Below are 22,122 nucleotides of genomic sequence, written 5' to 3'. Positions count from 1 at the left end.
GAAGTAGGTCGACCCTTGCAACTTATCAAATAGGTTTTCTACCCGTGGAACAGAAAACCTATTTTTGATAGTGATCCTATTTAGCACTCTATAGTCGACACCCATATGATATGTGTCGTCTTTCTTTTCCACTAATAACACGGGTGAACAAAATGGAGATGAGCTAGGCCTAACCATGCCCTTCTCAACTAATTCATGCACTTGCCGCATAATCTCCTCTTGTTGCGCTTGAGAAACTCTATAAGGAGGCTTATTAGGTGGTGAACTTCTTGGAAGAAGTTCAATTGCATGGTCATCATTGCCTCGTTTATGAGGTAGTTCACAAGGGATGTCGTCAAGAAAAAAAATCTTAAAATCCCTTGAGAAAATTGGATAACTCTAATTCCTTGTGATTGTTTACATTTTCTTTTGCTAAAGTATTAGATTCATTTTGAGAATCTTTAACAAAAATCATGTACACAAAAATAGAGCTCTTTATTGACTTATTAAGAGCTTGTGTATGTACAATGGGTATGGTGTTACCCAACTCCTTAGCATCTATGTACATATCTTTTTCCCTGAACCTAAAGTAGATTTGCCTTTTAGGGAATTTAACATTGGCAACCATGCGATCAAACCATGGTGCCCCTAGGATTACATCCTCATGTTTGAGAGGAGAGATAAAGAAGTCCTCTTTGTCCACATAGCTTTGGACATGGAGCCTCAATTTCCCAATTAAGGGAGTGACTGAAGCTTCTTGCCCCTTGAAAGCACCATCGGCGGGTAGGACATCTCCTATCTCATAGGCTTGGATGCCTAGCTTGGTGGCCAGCTCTGTGGATATGAAATTGTGAGTAGAACCAAGGTCAAAAAGAATAAAAGCATCATGTTCTCTTACCTTTCCCCGAGCATGGCATAGACGAGATCCTTTGTGGTGAGCATCCTCTTCTTGGATTTTGACCAAGGTAGCTCTATGAGGCTCATTTCTTGTATTCTTGTGGGGACAAGCATGATAGGCATGCCCTTGCTCCCCGCACTTGAAACAACGGTTATCTTTACGATAACGCTCAAGCTCTTCAGGAGAGAGTGTATTTTTGCCTTTATAAACTCCCTTATCCCTAGCTTTGTTGTTGTTGGCGTTGCTTTTAGGAGACTTTTGGACATTGTCCTTCCCCTTAGGCTCATTGTTACGGTCCTTGTTCTCCGTGGGCTTAAGATTTCTCTTAGCCCCTTGTTGAACATTGATTCGTGACGCCACCATGGTATGGTGTATGACCGCAGATATGGTGCGTGGCCTTTGGGAGTTGACATACTCTGCCATATCTTCAGTTAGACCCACACAAAATTGTTGTTTTTTCTCTCCAAAATCCATCTTTTTGAAGACAATGGCTTTGAGATGTAAGTCCCAAAACTTGTCTACATATTTGTGAATAGATTCGTAGGGAGAGAGCTTCAAACTTCGCCATTCGGTGAGTACTTTGTCTTTGGCATCGGTAGCCAAAAACAGCTTCATGATGGAAGCTCTTAAAGCTTTTCATGTTCGTGGAGCTTCACCGTTTGCCCGTAGGCTAGACCACCATTGCCTGGCGGACTTTTGAAAATGCATAGCTACATGGCGTAGCTTAGAGGAATCCATGAAGCCCTCATCTACAAACGTCGCATCGAATTGTTGGATGAAGGCCAAGACTTTTTCCGTAGCACCAAAGTTGCCATCGTAGGTAAGGAAAGAGGTGTTCTTTCCTCCCTCTTTGAACTTATTGAGCTTGACGACCTCTTCCACGCGGCATATGATTTCCTATGGCCTCTTCTTTTTGGTGGTTCAAAAGTTGCACCATCACTTTCTTCAGAGGAGGAAGAATTTGAGGAGGATGGAGAAGAGACCTCTTTCTCGCCTTTTTCTTCCCTTGTTCCTCCTTGTCTGCACCATCACTTTCTTCATAAGAGGAAGAGGATGAAGAAGATAGAGAAGAGGGTGACCTCTTTCTCGCCTTTTTCTTCTCTTGTTTTCTCTCATCCCTATTTGAACTATGGTGTGGAGAAGTGTGTGTTGGTCTTCTCCATTTAGGTGGTGTTGGAGAGCGTTTTGCCCACCGTCTTCATGGAGCCATCTCCGTCGAGGTGACAAGAGACTCACTCCTTTCTCGTTCTTTTGGTGGGGGCTCTTGAGTTCTCCTTTGGGAAGGAGATGCGTTGTCAAGTAGTAGATTTTTGAGCCCTTCGTACGGATCCTCTTCTTCTTTCCGAATCGTAGAGAGACCTCTTTTGGAAGTCTCACAAGGAGGCTTCCTAGGTACTCTCTCTTCTTGGTAGGGAGTTTGGAGAATCCCATGAGCACATAGCTACCGTTTCACTTCGCTTTGGAGCGATGGATTGCCCACGGCTTGCTGAAGCTTAGAAACAAGGTTTATATTGTCAGTCATTCTAACAACTTTTAGGTGTAAATTTTTAGGCGTACTTTGGCACTTCAAGCCCTAGTTGCTACTCCTCTTAACCCCTCTAGAAAAGCACTCAAGCTCCTGTACCCGTGGCTCGAATATCATTAATTGCAAGGAATAAAAGCGAGAGTCTTTCAACACCAAAACAGTACTGGCTCCTATGAAGCTTCTAATAGCTCAATAGTGGTAGCCGTAGGCAAGCCCCGTAGGACTCCACTATTAAGACCATAGCTCTAAACGGTGATGCCTCGTTATCTGCACGAAGCAGGCGCACTGCAAGGCTGAAAAATTCCTATTCTACTTACTCAATTGCAATTAATAATACCAACCATTTATAACTAGCTTGAGGACCTCCCTTCTTGAGCAAGAAAAGAGAAACCTTGTGCTCTGATACCAATGTAACATTTAATGGTCTAGTAAATTGTGTGTAGCGAAAAATAACGTAGTCATAGTGAGCATTTCATTACAATAGATTCCTAATGAGCATAGCAAGAGTGTTTGGATGGAGAGAGCATCAACAACATAACACCTAGTTAGATAGGCATGAACAATAGTTCAAAAAGAGAGAGAAATTAAGCTATTGACAACAGTTGAGAACTGGATTTACATGGTGCCGGTCCCCCCTCCAAAAGGCTTTATAATAGGTTCCCCCCATCAAGGGAGACATTTTACGATACAATACTTTGTGTTCCTTTAATAACTTGCTGGTGCAATGAAGATGGAAGCTTCAAGCACCATGCTCACACTTATAAAACACAACATCAATTCCCTCATGGTCTCAGACCCAAGACCTCACACACCTTCGAAGATGGTGAGAGCTAGCGAGGTATGAGAGTAGATTGAGAGGAAGAAGGAGTATTCTTACAAGAAGAAAGTATATCTCCTCACATAATCACTCATAATAGCTTAGCATAACTTAGTAATTAGCATGGTAGAGGAGATGAGCATGCATTGGAGCTTGGCTCTTGGTTGGATTTGCATCACAAAGCCAAAAGTTGTTGGTGTAGGCCTCCCTTCTCACAAGATTGGAATAGATGATGAGCTTTCCATTAAAGCTTTAGAAGGAGAGAGTGTATTTTTTGCTTCACACATGAGATTGTGTGAGTGTGTGTGTGTGATAATGCCTTGCCAAAATCAGCCCCCTCTCTCTCTTGGTCGAACCCTCTTGATTTTTACTCATGTCGGCATCCCATTGGACCCTGCAAAGCTTGGCCAATGATAATTAAGAAGCATAAGTGATAGCCTTGTGACATGTGTCCCCTTTCCCCTTTTGTGAGAGCTTTAGGTAGTTAATTAATGCAATTAAACTCTCATTGGACCCCTTAGTCTTCTGGCCAATAGGAATCAGGCAAGCCATTGGGCTGTTGAATGCTCATTGAACCCCTTGGGAGACTGTCCAATAGTCTTCTAGAGAGCTTAATTTCTATTGGTTCTCTTATCAAGTGTTTTAAAATGAATTTAACTAAATGTACTCTAGCCTAATTCTCATTGTCTACCTCTATGGCCATCCAATAGGATTTGAATGCACCTTGTGGGCAGCTAGGCTAGCGAGCCGACATGTGTCCCCTATTCCCTTTGTGTAAAGGGAGCCTGCTAGAGTGTGTGTGTTTCTCTCTCCTCCCCTACAAATTGGGCTCGCCCCCTCCTATCTAGGGATATGTGAAGACTTTAGGGTCTTCACATAAGTATCCAATTTGCCCTAGGTTTTGACCATTGGACCTAACCTTTAAATTTTGGAACCTTAGCATTTTGGAAGTCTTAATGGCTGAACCTTAGGGTCTTTGAAGCCCATTGTTGCACATTGCTCTTTTGAAGATGCCCCCCCCCCCCCCCTTGGATCCCTACTGTGACTAGTCTTCCAGCTTAACCAATATTCTAGCTTTTTCTTCCCTGGTACTTCCCCATATTAAATGACTAGTTTAACATGAGAAAATTATTTAGGAGAATTAGATATTAGTTATTATGGCACAAGCACATAATGCATTGATTATGATCTTTTGCAAACCATATTTATTACGGTTGGAATTTGCTAGCTCTCATTGATGTTGCAAGGTTTTGACATCGAATGAACAGACAAACACTCTGTGAGGAAATTTCTACAAGTATGTTTTGTAATGGGCATTATTGTCAAAGGGTAAGTAAATTCACGGTGAGATGTGCACACACAGATTCTTAGAGCATGGTGTAGTGCTTAATACTTGCATTGCATATCCATGATCGAAATGATCAATTGTGACGCCCTCGTTCGGGGCGTCGCGGAAACGGGGCCGCGCCAGCTCACCTGCGATGCAAACGGGACCTGCAGGCAAGCGAACGCACATACGAGAACTCAACTTGAAAACTGAACGCAAGAGGGACACGAGAATGAGGGACGCGAACGCATGATCAACGCCCTCGTTCGGGGCGTCGCGGAAACGGGGCCGCGCCGGCTCACCTGCGATGCAAACGGGACCTGCAGGCAAGCGAACGCACATACGAAAACTCAACTTGAAAACTGAACGCAAGAGGGACACGAGAATGAGGGACGCGAACGCATGATCAATTTCATAAGAAAGTGCCAAATACAAGAGACGCAAGTAATCACTTGAAAACGAGGCTGAAAAGTTGGGGGGAAGTGGCACATACTTCCCTTATACCAATTTTTTGCTGAGTAACCATGGCACACTAGCTACTAACTTAGTGCCTTTGCAAGGCTCCATGCACTTTGGTGGGAGAGGGCTCTAAGCATGACCGAAGAGCATGACTTGTGTCATTTTATTCTTTTTAGAAAGCTCATCAGCTAGTTTTACAGGATTGTGTCCACAAATCCACACCCGCATGTCGCAAGGTTGAACCACGCTTAGAGCCTTAAGCACTAGGCCAACTCCCCTTGATTGCATGACTTAAGACTTAAACCCGAGGTAGGTAAGCGTGGACCTCCGACGGTTGACGCAGACAAACATTGTTTTTCCCGGGGCCACGTCGCGAGTCGTAGGCTGTAGCGGGCAGCTCGTGCCTTCGCAAACTCCATTCTCGTGTTGCTGTTGTTCACCACGCGCCCCCCGCTCACGTGATGCCTATTGCTGTTCCACGTTTGCTCCTACACGCTCTCGGGCTTTCAGAACTGCTTGACATGTTCCCTCATTTCATGCAATCTTCTGCGGAAGAGTGCAACCATCAGAATGTCTGTCTTGTCAGAGCCCAACTCCAGAAGCGAGATTGTGGAATTGGAAGGGTAATTGTCGTCGGAGCAGACGTTGTGGCCGCCGCAGGAGGAGGAAGAAGAAGGCATCCTAAGCTCTAAGCCTCCACCCAGATCCGTCATGGCTCCGGCAGTGGAGTACTCTGAGCCTCTGCTCGATGCCCTCCCGATAAGTTCTAGGTCCGATGATCCGGCATGGAAGCAATTGAAGGGGGGAGGGTCGACCAGCGGGCAACCGCAGCATGACTTGCAGTCTGAGGTGCACAACGTGGAAAAGGAGGTACCCATGCAGCAAGCCAACTGCTTGAGCCGCCTTGCTTTCCACTGGGTTCAGCCTCTTCTTTACCTTGGCAACTCCCGCGTCTTGGAGCTCACGGATGTTCCTGGTATCCCTGCCCAGGACCGCGCCCAGAAGAATGTCCAGGATTTTCTCAAAGCGTGGAATGCTCGGAAGGCACAGAAACGCACCCCCTCAGTCTGCAGAGCCCTTCTTCAGTGCTACTGGAGAGACGTGTTGTGGACAGGTTTCTTGGCCTTTCTCAAAGGTGCAGGTACCGTTGCTGGCCCCATCTTTCTCTATTTCTTTGTTGATTACGCAGCAGGGCATGTGGCTTTTGCACATGAAGGTCCTATTCTGGCTGCTAGCCTCTTCTTTGTGAAGATGATTGAGAATTTCTCTCAAAGACACTGGTATTTTGGTGTCCGCCGTCTTGGACTCAAGGTTCAATCGGCTGTCATGGCAGCAGTTTATGAGAAGGAATTGCGTCTCTCTAGTGCAGGCAAACGCAGACATGCCACCGGTGAGATAGTCAACTATATCTCTGTGGACGCCTACCGTTTGTCAGAGTTAATCTGGTGGATGCATTGGACCTGGATGGTACCCTTTGAGATCGTAGTTTCATTGTGCATTTTGTTTGCAGTAGTAGGGTTAGCCACCGTTCCCGGACTGATCCTCATCATTCTTTTCATCCTTCTCATCACTCCCCTCATCATGTCTATGCAAAGTTGTCAAGCTGAGTTCATGGCAGCCCAGGATGAGCGACTGAGGGCAACCAGTGAAATTCTAAGTGGCATGAAAGTGATTAAGCTACAAGCATGGGAAGAAAACTTCAATGGGTTTATTGCCCGCATGAGGGCCCTTGAGTTCAAATGGCTAACAGGTACACAGCGGAAGAGAAATTATGCTACCATTCTCTATTGGCTCATGCCCACCATTGTTACTGCCATTGTGCTCATAACCTGCATACTAATGAACATGAGCCTCACATCCACCATTGTCTTCACTGTGTTGGCAACTTTCCGCATCATTCAAGATCCTATCAGGACAGTTCCTGATGTGCTTTCGGCAATAATTCAAGCTCATGTTGCCTTCCAGCGCTTGGATGTATTCTTGCAAGAGGAGGAGCTCTCTGCTGATGCAGTTAAAAGGGATACATGCTGTCGTTCAGAGTACGCTGTTCGAGCGGACAGTGCAGTGTTGAGCTGGGATTCTGAGGAGCTTAAACCTTCACTGAGAAACATCAACCTTGTTGTGAAGCGAGGGGAAAAGCTCGCTATCTGTGGAGCCATTGGCTCTGGAAAGTCCACTCTTCTTTACTCCATCCTGGGGGAGATACCCAATTTGCAAGGAAGTGTAAGTCTATGAAGCTTCCATCATGGGAGTTTCTCTTTCGTTGGCAATAGTAGTTTGACAATGTATGTGACAGGGAATTGTTTGTGCAGGTGGAAGTTTGTGGGAAAATAGCATATGTTGCACAAACTGCCTGGATCCAAACTGGGTCTGTGAGGGACAATATTCTGTTTGGGCTGCCGTATGATGAAGAACGGTATAGAAATGCCGTCCGAGCTTGTGCTCTTGATCAGGATTTTAAGAGCTTTAGCCATGGAGACTTGACTGAGATTGGGGAGAGGGGTATCAACATGAGTGGAGGGCAGAAACAGCGGATTCAACTGGCGAGGGCCGTTTACAATGATGCGGATATTTACCTGTTGGATGATCCATTTAGTGCAGTGGATGCCCATACTGCTGCTACTCTCTTTCATGTATGTGCATCGGTTCTGTAATTCTCATATAGCATTGCATTTCATTGTGGCAACACAGCTCTTAATTCTTTGTCAATCTCCAGGACTGTGTGATGGGAGCCCTTCGGCAGAAAACAGTGTTGCTGGTTACACACCAAGTGGAATTTCTACCGGCTATGGATTCTATCCTGGTGAGCAAGAAATATACGGCAGTGATTTTTCCTTTTTCATTTCTGCAACTTGAAGTGTCTTATGCTCATGTGATCTACATATGCTGCATCGTATGTGAATGGGTGACCACTGATATACTGTATATGCTAAGAAAAGAAGTGTTTGGACCTTATATGGACGGAAGAACTTGATTACTGATCTGTCTTGTGACTATGGAATGCAGGTAATGCAGGATGGGGAGATCCGTCAAGCGGGAACATACAATGATCTTCTTGTAAGTGGGGATGCCTTCTTGAGATTGGTCCGGGCTCATGAGGAGGCATTGCATTCTGTGTCTGGGAACGGTTATAGTCATACACAAGACGAGGAAATCAGAGTTGGTATTAATATGGTAGGTACAGTCTTGCAGAAACGGATGAGCAGGGAGGAGATACTCGAGAAGGCGAACAGGGTGGATGCAAGCACACAGTTGGTGCAAGAGGAAGAGAAAGAATCTGGGGATGCAGGGTGGAAACCCTACGCAGACTACATCCTTGTTGCAGGAGGGAAGCTTGCCATTGTGGGGATGGTTGTGACACAGCTTGCCTTCTCTGCAGCACAGTTGTACAGTAATGTGTGGCTTGCTACCGAAGTGTCCAATACTGCCATCTCATCCTCGCTCCTCATTGTCGTGTATGGCCTGGTGTCGAGTCTAAGTGTCGTATTTTTCTTTTTTCGGTCTGCCATCATGGTCAACCTTGGGCTCAAGGCCTCAAACTCCTTTTTTCATGGCTTAATGGATGCTATTATGAAAGCACCTATGTCATTCTTTGATTCTACCCCTTCTGGCAGGATTCTCAACCGGGTATGTTTGCTCCGTATGCTTTTTCTCTTGAATGCACCCATGTCACAGCAGGTTGATGAAGTTTTTTGCCCGTGCAGGCCTCAGTGGACATGAGTGTCTTGGATCTTGACATCCCCTTCTGTTTTGGCTTTGTGTTGGCCCTGGTGTTTGATCTTCTAGGTATTGTGATAGCCACGGCTGCTGCAACCTGGGAAATCATTGTGGTGGTGATCCCTGCTCTCTTGCTTGTCCAGTATCTCCAGGTATGGCTCTTCATGTATGTATTAGTCAGAGAACTTCAACTGTTAAGGATTTGTGGAGCTCAACAAGCATCAATGTTATGCAGAAATACTATGCCGCAGCTGCACGTGAGCTGTCACGAATTAATTCAACAACCAAAGCGCCTATTGTGAACAATTCTTCTGAGACCATCAGCGGAGCTGCCACCATTCGTGCTTTTGACATGATGGAAACTTTCAGGAAGAGGAATCTTGTCCTTATTGATGATGATGCCTCCGTCTATTTCCACAAGCATGCTTGTCTTGAATGGCTTATCTTCCGTATCGAGCTTAGCTGCAGTGTGGTTGTTACAGCTGCTGCACTTTTGGTCATCGTCAAAGACAATATCTCTCCAGGTTGGTAATGTGTGAAGCTGGTTTGGTGGAGGGTCAATTCAAAGTAGTTTTGGATGATTGAATTGGCAGTTTGCCATTGAATGCAGGGTTTGCTGGTCTGGCAATCACATACGTATTGGCTCTCAACAACTGCCAGATTTTCTTGTCATGGTGGCAATGCATGTTCGCAATCTTTATTGTTTCTGTAGAGCGCATTAAGCAATTTATGCAACTGCCCATGGAAGCTCCTGCAGTCATCGAATCCAACAGACCACCTACCCAATGGCCATCCAAAGGCAAAGTAGTTCTGGAGAGTTTACAGGTGCATAAAGAGTTAGGGTGGGAGCTTTTCATTGTAGCCACAATTCGTCTTTTTTCCATATCTAGTAATTGTGCCTGTTATGCGCTGCAGATTCGTTATCGAGAAAATTCTCCAATGGTCTTGAAAGGTATTTCCTGCACATTTGAAGGAGGTCAGAAAGTGGGTGTTGTAGGACGGACAGGCAGTGGCAAGACAACTCTAATTAGTGCCATTTTCCGCTTGGTGGAGCCATGTGGGGGGATGATTCACATTGATGGCATTGACATCTGCAGCATCGGATTACACGATTTGCGATTCAAACTGGGAATCATACCCCAGGAGCCTGTTTTGTTTAGAGGCACCGTGCGCACCAACTTGGACCCTCTAAGCCAGTATTCGGATCTTGAGGTTTGGGAGGTAGGATGAGCCATCCTCCCTGTAGTTTTCTTTGACTTATGTGACATTGTTATGACCAGCTAAATTTTTGCAGACATTGGATAAATGCCAACTTGGAAAAGTAATTCGAAGGTTGCCTTTGCAGCTTGAATCTCCAGGTAAGCCATAGATTAGATTATGGCAAGACACATGTTCTCATGAGGCTCCACTGATGGGATGTGGGCGTTGTGATGCTCCTGCAGTTGCGGATCAAGGTGAGAATTGGAGTGCAGGCCAGAGACAGCTTTTCTGCCTGGGGCGTGTGCTGCTGAAACGCAGCCAATTGTTAGTGCTGGATGAGGCTACCGCCTCTATTGACTCCCATACAGATGCCTTGCTGCAACGGCTCATTCGTGATGAGTTCTCTGCCTGCACTGTAATCACTGTGGCACACCGCATTCCTACCGTTATCGATAGTGACCTAGTTCTGGCTTTACGTGATGGTAAGCCTAAGCCTCTCCTTCCAGGTCGCTGTTGTGTCTATTAACATGATTAATTTGCACAATAGCAGTAAAGCGTCATCACCGACACAAGTAATGACTCTGCTCATACATTTTGCAGGGTATCTTATAGAATGTGCCCCGCCCAGAAGACTTATGGAGCAGAAGGCTTCTCTATTCGGGCAGCTGGTTGCAGAGTATTGGGCACAAGCAGGCCGGGACGCCAGCAGCAGCAGCAGCAGCCAGAAGACGTAGCAAAGAAAATGCACGTTTTGATGTGAATCCCAGAAACGCTTGCAAGATGTCCCTTCAATTTTGATTTGATCGACTTGTAACTGCCTGGATTGCTGAAGTGATATACGAATCCTTCCGAGAAGACTAGTACTACAACAATGAATGTGGGAAGCAGCAGCGGCAGCAGTGTGGTTGCTACTAGACACCACGTCCATTCAATCCACCCGGAGCATTCATTTTGTACATTGTCAGAGTTCTTCCCTTCTTTACAACACACACTAATCCTGCATACAATTACCCCCAACACCAAACCAATGTACTACTATACACTGTTGGGAGGATTGGCCCAACACAACGTTGGGGCTCCTCTCATATTTGCTTACATTCACCAAATTTATTTTTGTTTCACTTTATGACTCTACAAATACCAAATTTAATTTTGCTTCACTTCATGACTCTCTCTCTCTCTCTCTCTCTCTCTCTCTCTCTCTCTCTCTCTCTCTTCAATTGGCCATTTAATAAAGTGATTAAAGAGTGTAAGGATCAAGATTACAAAGATGATTGTAAAATGCATTTCAAAGTGTCAAAAGGGTGAAAAACTTTAGCGGCCGGAAGTTGGAAAGCAACTTTCAAATAAGTTGCATAGTAGGATTTTTGGGTGGCAAAAAGGTGATGCAACATTCAAAAGAGGCCATGAAATTTCACCAAGAATCAAATGATGCTTTTAGATGGCGACAACGAATGCTACCTTAGCATGTGGCTCTCATGAACAGTTATTGTGGTAACTGGTACAATAAAGTCTGTCGGTAGCCCAATTGGAAGGCTATAAGCAGGTCTCACAACTTCATTTTTTGGATCCCTAGTATCCGTAAGTGATTAACTCTTTGGTTAGAGCTTTGTGTTTTGACTCTTGGAGCTCTTTACGCTCTTATAATCCTAGTCCAGCCCAAATCATACTCGACTCATTGTTGTACATGTATCTATTGGCATGAATATACATTCCAAATCTAGTGTTTAGTGTCGTTTCCATTGCTAGGCTTATATTTCAGTTCCAATCTTGTTTGACCTGAAGTGTTGAAATGATCTTAACTAACACTAACTACCAATTTGGAATAGTTGTTACAGTGTTCAACTCATTCCATTTTGGCGATCACAGTGGTTTGAGCTAAGCTGGCCTTGATAGACGAACCACCTTCAAATTGGTGTTGGAGGCATTCGACAGTACTTCTACCATGCGGAAGAGTTGCACGGAATAGAAGGCTAGCTACTAGAGTCATGGATGATCTGGACCACGTCATTCCAATCCATGAAGAATCAGAGCGAGGCTTTGAAACAGAGAGAGAACATGGGAGTGAGACGGATGTTCCTCCATGACTAGGAACAAGTGATGAATCGTGGGAATCTCATCACTTAACACATTCCTGGCGCGCAAACAAGCAGAGTGAGTAGAAAGACGGCACCGGTCTCATGGATCTCAACGCATTCAAAAACATATTGGAGAAAGTGAGGGCAGCAAGAGAAGGTCGTAGAAGACACAATGACTGAGACTGAAAATGACAATGACTGGGAAGTTGACACAAACCATTACAGTAAAAGAAGATCCAAAGACAAGAAACCAATTCACAAAATCAAAACCAATCACATTCAATATTTACTAATCTAAAAATTCCATTTCCAATTTTCAAAGGAGGCAAGAAGAATGACCTTGATGTCCACATTCAAGCATTTGAACAATATACAGAACTCAAGGATATTGACAAAGATGAATGGGGGGAATATTTTTCCCATACGCTGAAAGAGATGGCCAAGGAATGGTATTACCATTACTCAAATTTCTAGCTCAAGTCATACAATAAGCTCATTAAGGCTTTTCGATTGGCATACTCAGACAACAAGGGAGATGAGGACATCCTGTGCGAGTTAGACAAGATCAAACAAGGCATATTGGAGCTACATGAAAAAGATAAAAGAATTAACCAGACAATTGTAAGAGCCTCCGACAGAGAAACAAATGAGAAATTGGTCTCTAAATGGGTTTAGAAGCAAAAAATTACGGGAACAAGAAGTTCCATCAACTACAAAAAAGTTTAATGGATTTGGTGCAAAGGATGTTGAAACTACTGAGCAGCAGGCCAAGAAAGACAAAGGTCGCAAGAACAGACAATCCAGTGATAGTGAGTCGACGACCGGAGAGTCAGAATCTAGAGACATCTCCAATTCATCCGAGAGTGGTCAGATGACAAAGGCAAAGGAAAGAAAAAAGGATCATGGACCAGGAAAATGGAGGAAATGTCAAAACAATTTGTTGAAATAGCCAAGATAAGACCTTCAATTAACAAATGGAGATTCGGTGCTCAAAGTGCAGGTCAAAAGACCATAGGGCTGATGAATGTTCACAGTGCACCTATTGCAAGGCCAATGGACATGTCTGTAATAATTGTGGCATCATAATTCATCTCTTCAAGAAGGGAAAGGTTCTGTCAATGATTGCACTGACAACCCTTGAGGCAGTAAAAGCAATTGGGGCCATTGGTTCCAAGGACAATGAGACCAACACACGTATTCGCAAGGGTAGATACCAAGGAGGTACTGGGCAGGACATGGACAAGGAGACTTTGCAAAACGAAGCCTAAATTGTTACACGTGCAAAAAGTATGATCACTTTGCAACCCAATGCCCCAAACAAGAGGCATCTGAACAGAAGCCACCAGAACCAATGCTAGTCAGGGTCGTGACCAAAAGCAGGGGTGTTATCATTGAAGAGATTCCATATGAAAGTGAGAAAAAGCAAACTCATGAAACCAAGAAGTGGGACCAACAGAGAGCGCTATGGAAGGCGAAGCGCAAGAAGAGGGTGGTGGATCAATGGCAAGAACAACATGAGCTTGCACCCAAGATCACCAAAAATCTGGCAAAGAAAATGTCAGAACAGTCAAAATGTTCTAAGGCTCGCAAGATTTAGAAACTATTGCCCTAGCTTTTAGAGGCGTAGGAACACCAAAGCGAGAAGGCAGCATTTGGACCGAATGAGCTAATGATCACTACAATACAGAGTCTGGTAAATAAAATACGACAAGTCAGATCAAACTTGATCGAAGTTGGAGCCACTGAATTGATGAAGGACCAGCTAGACAATTCATCACAGGTCAACGAACAACCAGAAAAGAAGAGACAATTAAGTGGAGCTATGAAAATAGCTAAGAAGAGACATCTTCTAGTTCAAATAGTAGCTCTGGTAATGAACATGATAATATATATATGAAGGTCTGTGAAAGCATCTAGAAGTTGACGGTAGATCTGAATGACATCAAACACACATTCCCAGAGGTTGCAAAATTTATCAAAGAGAAGAGAAAAGCAGAGGTTGAAGCAAGAGCAATAGACCTGACATCCATAAGAGATGATGAGGTTCCAGTAATTCAGGTTAACTATAAGCTGAGGAAGTAGTGGAAACCATTATCAGATGTGATACTAGATGGGGGAGCTAGTGTCAATATTATCGGAGAGCATTTAAGGCAGAAACTGGAAATCCATGATTTGAAACTAGCACCAGTCAAGGTCAGAATGGCTGACCGTAGAGTGGCTACTACTAGTCTGATTGAAAATATGTAGATCAAAGTTTGGCAAGAAAAGTTCAAAACTAGCTTTTAAGTCTAAGATGTACATGGAGCATATGGAATGCTTTTGGGCAGACCATGGCTCAAAACTGATGGAGCGATACATGACTATGTCAACTAGACATTGACAATTCAAGGAACCAATAGGAGAATTCAGATAAAGATTGATAACACAAGAAGCTAGAAGAAAGCCTTAAGACTAGAAGTGCTATGCAAGAAATATGGAATAAAGAAGATCAAGAGAATGCTTGCTTCAATTAACATCTTTCCTTTAACAAAAACAGATTTGAGTGCTATATTGATGGACAAAGAACAAGTTGAAAGGTAGAAGAAACAATATAGTATCTGCAAACCTTTCGAGTAAGCAAGGACAAGCTTTATTAATACACTCGCTTTGTGTTGCTTTGCAGCAACTCCATCAATAGTCTCATGTCGTATAACCACATGCTCTACTTTGCCTAGGATTTTATCTTTTCCAAGTATGTTATATACAAGAAATTATGTAGACGCTTGTGGAATAGTACTGCACACTCAATGGGACGATCCTTCCACATGTAGATTATATTGAATCCTTGTGCCAGTGTCTTGATCATTTCAATTTCCTCCCACCTTGTGTATGTCACATTGTTGGCTATGAATGTGAGGAATAGATCTCGCAGGCCCCACATATCCACCATTGCAATGAGGCCTCTCAAGTTCTTTCGGTGCCATGATGGTGTCCTTGGCATACTCGATGGCAGATTGTAGAGGATAACATTCCTTAATACATCATGAGTGGACGCATTCTTGGTCTTTCTCTTGTATGCTTCTATGTCACATTGCAGGATTGTGCCGGTGGAAGAATTTGCTATCATTATTTCTTATTTGAATTGGTACATTATCAACACGTATGGCTTGTACAATGTGTATAAAGAGAACGAGATGCATATTCTCATCTTAATGGTTGGGGTGTGTGACACATCCGCACCACCGTAAGTGAGAACCCCCTCTACCTTAGGCCTACACATTTGACATCATTGATTAGGTCATCAGATGCCCTCTTCCAAGTCTATTAAAGAAGCCTAAGCTACACTTTGTGTCCACAATCTCACATATATGCTCTACCCATCACTCTAGCCTATTTTTTATCCACCATTTTCATATTAGTCTAATCATGATTTGCTACTTGTGAGAGTGTCAAATTCTCTCTCTAATATCTCTTGTAATAAACTCTCTAAATCACATCATGAATGGCTCGCTTATGTTTTTTCCATAATCCCATTCCCAACATGTGGTATCAGAGCCAATGGTTCTATGCCTATGCCAATTCACTTTCTATTACACTAGTATCCTTAATAATTCCACTCTATAATCACCATCTGGGCATGAGCATGCTCCACTACCCTTTGGTGACTAGATGAGGAGAAGCTTGCATTTTGTCTTTCTTGATCGCAATTAGTGTGAGTAACTTCATTTATCTCTCATTAATTAGGACGGCATTTAGCATGCATTTGTGTTGTTGTTTTTATTTTGCAACTCAAATTGACCTTGCTCAATCCATAAATCATCACGTCATTTGTGTGTTTATCAAGTGCTCGATGAGATCTTTCCATTCGGTCTCTAAACTCTACATTCCAAGGCACGGAACCCTCTCAAATCCATCACCCATTTTCTGCTAAACTAAGGTGTGTGTGTGTGTGTGTGTGTGTGTGTGTGTGTGTGTGTGTGTGAGCCACTGCATGGTCAAGCTTGTGTATCTTTTTTTTGGAAGGTATGAACACTCAAGGCAAGCGGGCTTGATGGTTTACAATGTTGACCCTAAGTTTGGTAAAGGGCAGGTGGTCTCATGTTCAAAGGCCAATTTTAGGCTTCACAAGGTGGGTGGATCTCATCTCGGCACCAAATTGCATCTCACAATTGGTTTTAGGTCCATAAAGAGGTGTCCCCTGCTCTTCCCACGTCCCAATTTTTTCGTGCTCAGAAGTTGGACATAAGACAGATGTAAACCACGCTTATGGATCCCTTTCAGCTCCAGAGGGGAGTCTCACATACCTCCTCACGCACTCACCTTTTGCCTTCCAAATTCAAGTCTTTGAAAAGGTGGGTTTCCCACAATCTCGCCTGGACTAGGAGGAACTTTGTTCCCACGTTGTAGGTTTGTTACCCCAAGCCCTTGCAAGGGAGGATTCACATGGATAGAATTTTGCAAGGAGGAGTTCAAGCCCTAAAGTTTTACATGAAATGCATGCCATGTCTTTCATGACACTTGGACCTAGCTGCACACACGAGGCTTCAAGTTCAATGCAAGGAAATTCAACAAATGAAAAATTCAAGTGCAATGAGGCATCACCAATGCTCACAAATTTGAAAATGCATGTAGTATATGTGTACAAAAGCATTGCTAGCACCAAAACCATGCATTTTCACAAACCCTTTGCACTCACACTTGCATTGGATCAAAGTTAAATCACTTGGCTCCATAAAAGCGACTTTTGTACAAGGATCGAACGCTATCAAACATTGGGTAAGACCATCCTCACACATATTTGCACAAAAATCTGGCATATTTTCCTTGCTGCCATCGGCATGCACTTTGATCATTTTGACCACAGTCTTGGAGGGGAGGAGAAGCATGCTTTGCCATCGACATTGGCAAAACAAAGCATGACACAACATTCTTCAAAAATTTGTTATGGAACTTCACCTTTGATAAAGCACCATTTGTATTTGACCTACCATTTAGTTGCCTACCATTCTCTATGGGAGGTGTGCATTTGGCCTATACCCATCTATCAAATTCTCAAGGGACAAGCATATTTTGATCCTATACCCAGTTAACAATTATTTGGGGAGGATGTTTTGACTTTTGGTCCTACACCCAATTGACAATTCCTTAGGGAGGACACCTATGCACTTTTGGGTGCTACTTTGACACACACGGGGAGGCTTGTTGGGGTGTGTGACACATCCGCACCACCACAAGTGAGAATCCCCTCTAGCTCGGAAGCCTACACATTTGACATCACTGATTAGGTCATCAAATGACCTCTCCCGAGTCTATAGAAGAAGCCTAAGCTAGACTTTGTATCCACAATCTCACATCCATGCTCGACCCATCACTCTAGCCTATTATGTATCCACCATTTGCATATTAGTCTTATCATGATTTGCTACTTGTGTTATTGTCAAATTCTCTCTCTAATGTCTCTTGTAATTAATTCTCTAATCACATCATAAACAACTCGCTAACGTTACCGTCATAATCCCATTCCCACCATTAATGTAGTCAAAGAAGCTCATGTCATTGTGGTAGTTGCCATGGCCAAACAAGAACCAGAATGGGAACATGGTCGTCTCTATTGTCACATCATCTACGTCAGAAATATCATTGGGTATCACATCGTATCAGAATACTATGTTGCATTTAATGAGCCCTAGCTCATCACGTATCTTGATAGAGCCAAATTTGTGTGTCTCAGTCGTACTGTATGTTTTTCTTCTTGTAGTAGTGATGTACATGTTGTGTAAGATTGCTAGCTCACATTGAGTATCTATTTGCTACATCAACTAAAAAGGTTGTTTGTGTTGGTGTACAAGCGTTTGTGCCTTGTCCAATTGCCTAGGCTATGGACGCTCGCCCACTGATACCTTATTCTTGTATACGTATACAAAGAATAAAGGGCAACTCATACTAGAGTCTTGCTCCACCCACACACTGTGTGCTCTCTCCTTTCTGCACGCACACTGCACCATGCACACATGCATCTACATACACGTACTCTCCAACTGGTATCAGAGTCGCTGCCTATGTCTCTAGGGAGCAAACCTGCTCTACCTCTACCTACACAGACTCTGACAACACCTGTTGTGTCTCACTAGAGCACTACCGCTCTATGTCTGTCTCTACAAGGTTTTGGCAGTGCTATGTATGCCATTTGTGGATTTTGCTACTGAGACACTGAGTGTTTATTTCATGTGTATTTGGTGAGTTTTTTGAGTTTTTTCTCAGTCTTCAAGGGAAACTCTGCCGGATTTTCCCCAGATTCTCACCATGGTTTATGCGTATTCACGGTTTACTCTCTGATAGCTTATTGGTCGAGTTGACTCCCACTTTGGCAGTTATCTGCAAATTTTTGGCTTGCGATTTGCGTTGAGTTTTGACTCACTTTTCAAAGGATATTCTTTTCATTTTTTCCCGTTTTCTCACCATAAAATTTTTTAGTGTGATGCCATCTTGTACAGTGGTTGATATGTTCCCACTTTGACAGTGATCACATGTTTTTCAGCTTGGACATAGCTTGGTGTTCTTGTACCCACTCTCGTAAGAGTGAGGATTAGCGTATGCTTGTGTGGCTACATATAGATAGTCACAGGTTTCATAGGTTTTTTGCAGACTTTGGAAATCAGTTTCTCTTGTGGGATGCGCTTTGAGCTAGTTTGCTCTCTACTTGAGTATATGGTTATGCGCTTTACGCTCGGTTGAGCAGTTTGTCCCAGATTATATGCTTGCAGTTTGCAGATTGTGGAGTTTTTTAATGCATATGTGAGCATCGGCTTTGATGTGTTTGATCATGTTTTCCATGATTGTGTAGTGGTCGAGTTATCTCCCACTTTGTTGCCATTTTGGCATGGTATATGGTAGACATTGTACTTGAAGTTTTACTCAGTTTACGGGGGAGACTTTGTCGGATTTCTCAAAGGTTTTCTTGCCATAGTTTCTTGAAATTGACTTATGGTTGCAGATATGTGTGATAGTTTAGAGTGTACAACAATGACTCTTGAGAGACGACGGTCTCGTTCTTGCCGATACTTGCGTTGTTGGCATCGTGGTCACACAAGACACATTAGGCGCCGTTGTGTCAGATGTATGAGACAATAACGGAGATGTATGTGTGATGCAGATGAGAGGTAGTTATAGTGGGAGTCTATGCTAGTGATGGTGATGTCATGCTTGCCTCAAGTGTACCTCTTGTAGATATGTCTATGGATAGCACACTTTTTCCACATTGGTTAATAGATAGTGATGTTGCTTTCCACGTCACACCGCATCGTGACTGTTTAGCACTTTTTCTAGAGGGAGACTTGGATGCATATACTTGGCCGATGGTTCAACGTGTGACATAGAGGGTGCAAGAGACGTTTGTTTTTCATTGCCCAATGGTGCGTCATAGATGCTACAACATGTGCACTATGTTCCTTAGTTGAGACAAAGCTTGATGTCAATGAGACAGTTAGCAGACTTTGGTTGTGAGATACTACTTAAAGAGTAAAATACATTGCGGTTCACTAGTGATTGTTAGAGGAGCCCGCAGTGGCCTGGTATATCCTATGCATGTGTCTGAGGTTTGAGATGGCGTGGTCTCAATTTTGTTGTTGGCAAGCTTTGAGTGAGAGACGAGACGTGTCTCTTTCGCGGTTGAGCTCCACCATGCTCACGAGACAGAGCATTTAGTTGTGCAATACATGCTTGTAGACTGTGTAGAGATAGATATAGAGCGGCAATGCTCTAGTGAGACACATCAGGTGTTGTCAGAGTCTGTGTAGGTAGAGGTAGAGCAGGTTTTCTCCCTAGAGACAGAGGCAGAGATGACAAACATGGAGTTTTTTTATATGCTCATGCTAGAGGTTGATGAGATGATATTAGGAAACACACATCAAGCCCCTCTGGATAAGGGGGAGGTGGTCCTCCAGGAGTCAAAGTCGACACATCCATTTGTGATAGCTAGTCTTGATGATGCAGAGTATGCACATAGCGCAGGGGAGGTGAGTACAACTAGGTTTGCAAAGATTTTGTCAGTGTTTGGGCGTCTCATATACGACCTGTATTGAAAGTAATATTCCAAAGTTGCATTTCAATATAGCCATAAAGAACATACCACTCAAATCAGTCAAATTTGCATCGTTGCAAGCACATAAATTATTAAAAATGAAGCTTCATTGTACCTTATGTTCTTAGATTTCATGAGTTCAAAGTATCACACTGCAGAATAACCATCACTATGTTGTGCAAACACTACAACACGTCGCGCAAATATCAACGCACGTACCGAAGGTAAAAAGTTTGTTTTAAGAATAAAAAGCCCTGGTATGAGCGTCGATATTAACATCGGTATCATATCGTCAGTATAAACGTCGTAATATTAGTCATCAAAATATGATGTGATATGAGCGTCTATATACCCGTTTATATAATCGACAAAAATAAAATAAAATTTCAACGATGATTTTAGCGCGCATATCGACGTCTATTTCGAGGGCCTTTTTTGATGCCTATTTTGAGGGTGATTCTGACGCCTATTTTGATACTTGTACTGACGCCAAAACCTGCAAAAAAAAAGGGCAAAGAGGACTAGGAACTAATGCTGCATGTACTGTAGCACCACAAACCAACCCTCTTTGCCCAAAGGAAGAGTGCAAAAGTAACCGCACTCCACCTACATTTTGACGTTGAAGAGTGAGAGGTACATTCAATACAAATGAGCAAAAGTGTAAGCATAACAAAAATACAAAATCAAAAGTTTAAACATGACAAGTTTCCAAAAGCATAACCATAACGTCAACTCCCAAACCATAGGCACAACGACATGAAGATTTTCTAACCATAACTAGAACATGACTTGAAAATCGTAAGTATAACATTATGAACATTTTCAAGCAAGAATTGTACCATGATTTGAAAACCGTAACCATAACGACAAGAAGGAAACCATGAATGTAACATGATTCAAATATTTTTACCATATTCACAACACAATTGCAAAACCATAACCATAACCTGATTGCCATACAATAATCATAACGTGATCGCCAAACCATATTTGCAAAACTATAACCATAACGTGCTTGCCATACCATAATTGCAAAATCATAACCATAATATGATTGTACTCAAATATATATTTACAAAACCATAACCATAACGTGCTTGCCATACCATAACCATAACATGATTTCCATAATAATTCCAAAACCATAACCATAACATGATTGTCATACCATAATTCCAAAACCATAACCATAACCTGTTTGCCATACCATAACCATAACATAATTTTGATATTATCATTGCAAAACCATAAGAATAACCTGATTGCAATACCATAATCATAATCATAAATGGAATGAAAAACCATAAACATAAATGTCAAACTATACATGTATACAATGAATATGGTCATCAAGATGACCACAACCACACAAAAAATCATATATGGAGGATGTCACCCTCATGGTAATGCCTCCCAGTCAACGGCCTCTCCCTCCTGCTATAGCTGGGTCAAAAGGGCCACATGTCCATGCTTGTTCCCATACTTCTCCTCTCAGTGTGTCGGAGGGCGCTTCACAACAACTTCCTGCAAAATAAACAATCAACCATAAGATAAATATTTAGATAACATATACATATTTGGCAATTTAAAGCGTATGTATAATACTTACAAACTCATGACGAAGAGTGTCGTAGGTCCCACTCCCATGATCTGACGCTCCAGTAGACTCCAAATGTGCTCTAACTATATCTCTCTGCTACTAAAATCTTTGAGGATTGTCCTATATCTCTCGTGAAATCCCCGCCCACTCCTCTGTGTCCAACCATGCCAACTTTGGACTGTCGGCCTTGTACCTATCTCTTGCCTCTGACCGATGGTGTGACATTGTGGCAATCGCCATGCTCAAGATCAAGTGATTTGAGACTGGATCGTACCTCTCTATCGACGTGTACTCTGTGTGAATGGCCTCGACAATGTAATTCTTCCTTTCATCATCCTGATCATCCCAAATCTCCATCATAGAGTGGCCAAACTGAGTTGTACAGAGTTATCAAATCCTCTACGCATGGCTTTTCCAACCTTATCTGCTACAACAGCTCCGTCCCTGGTCTTGTACACCTTTG

General features: G+C 43.1%; 1 protein-coding gene across 1 annotated transcript; it reads left to right on the top strand.

The window, feature by feature from the left end:
- Nucleotides 1-5,405: 5,405 nt before the first annotated feature.
- Nucleotides 5,406-11,082, top strand: LOC147433509 (ABC transporter C family member 8-like). The gene is made up of 12 exons (XM_086490191.1): nucleotides 5,406-5,577; nucleotides 5,648-7,228; nucleotides 7,318-7,638; nucleotides 7,722-7,808; nucleotides 8,012-8,632; nucleotides 8,710-8,874; nucleotides 8,958-9,246; nucleotides 9,333-9,547; nucleotides 9,638-9,943; nucleotides 10,017-10,080; nucleotides 10,165-10,404; nucleotides 10,523-11,082. The coding sequence occupies exons 1-12, from the start codon at nucleotides 5,467-5,469 to the stop codon at nucleotides 10,654-10,656; spliced, it is 4,134 nt and encodes a 1,377-aa protein (XP_086346317.1). The 5' UTR covers nucleotides 5,406-5,466; the 3' UTR covers nucleotides 10,657-11,082.
- The last annotated feature ends 11,040 nt before the right edge of the window (nucleotides 11,083-22,122 follow it).

The sequence above is a fragment of the Adiantum capillus-veneris genome, chromosome 19, assembly GCF_014529385.1.
Source record: "Adiantum capillus-veneris isolate H3 chromosome 19, ASM1452938v2, whole genome shotgun sequence".
NCBI lineage: Eukaryota > Viridiplantae > Streptophyta > Polypodiopsida > Polypodiales > Pteridaceae > Adiantum > Adiantum capillus-veneris.
Note: the sequence above shows the minus strand (reverse complement) of the source record. Positions and strands in the feature narration are given on the sequence as shown.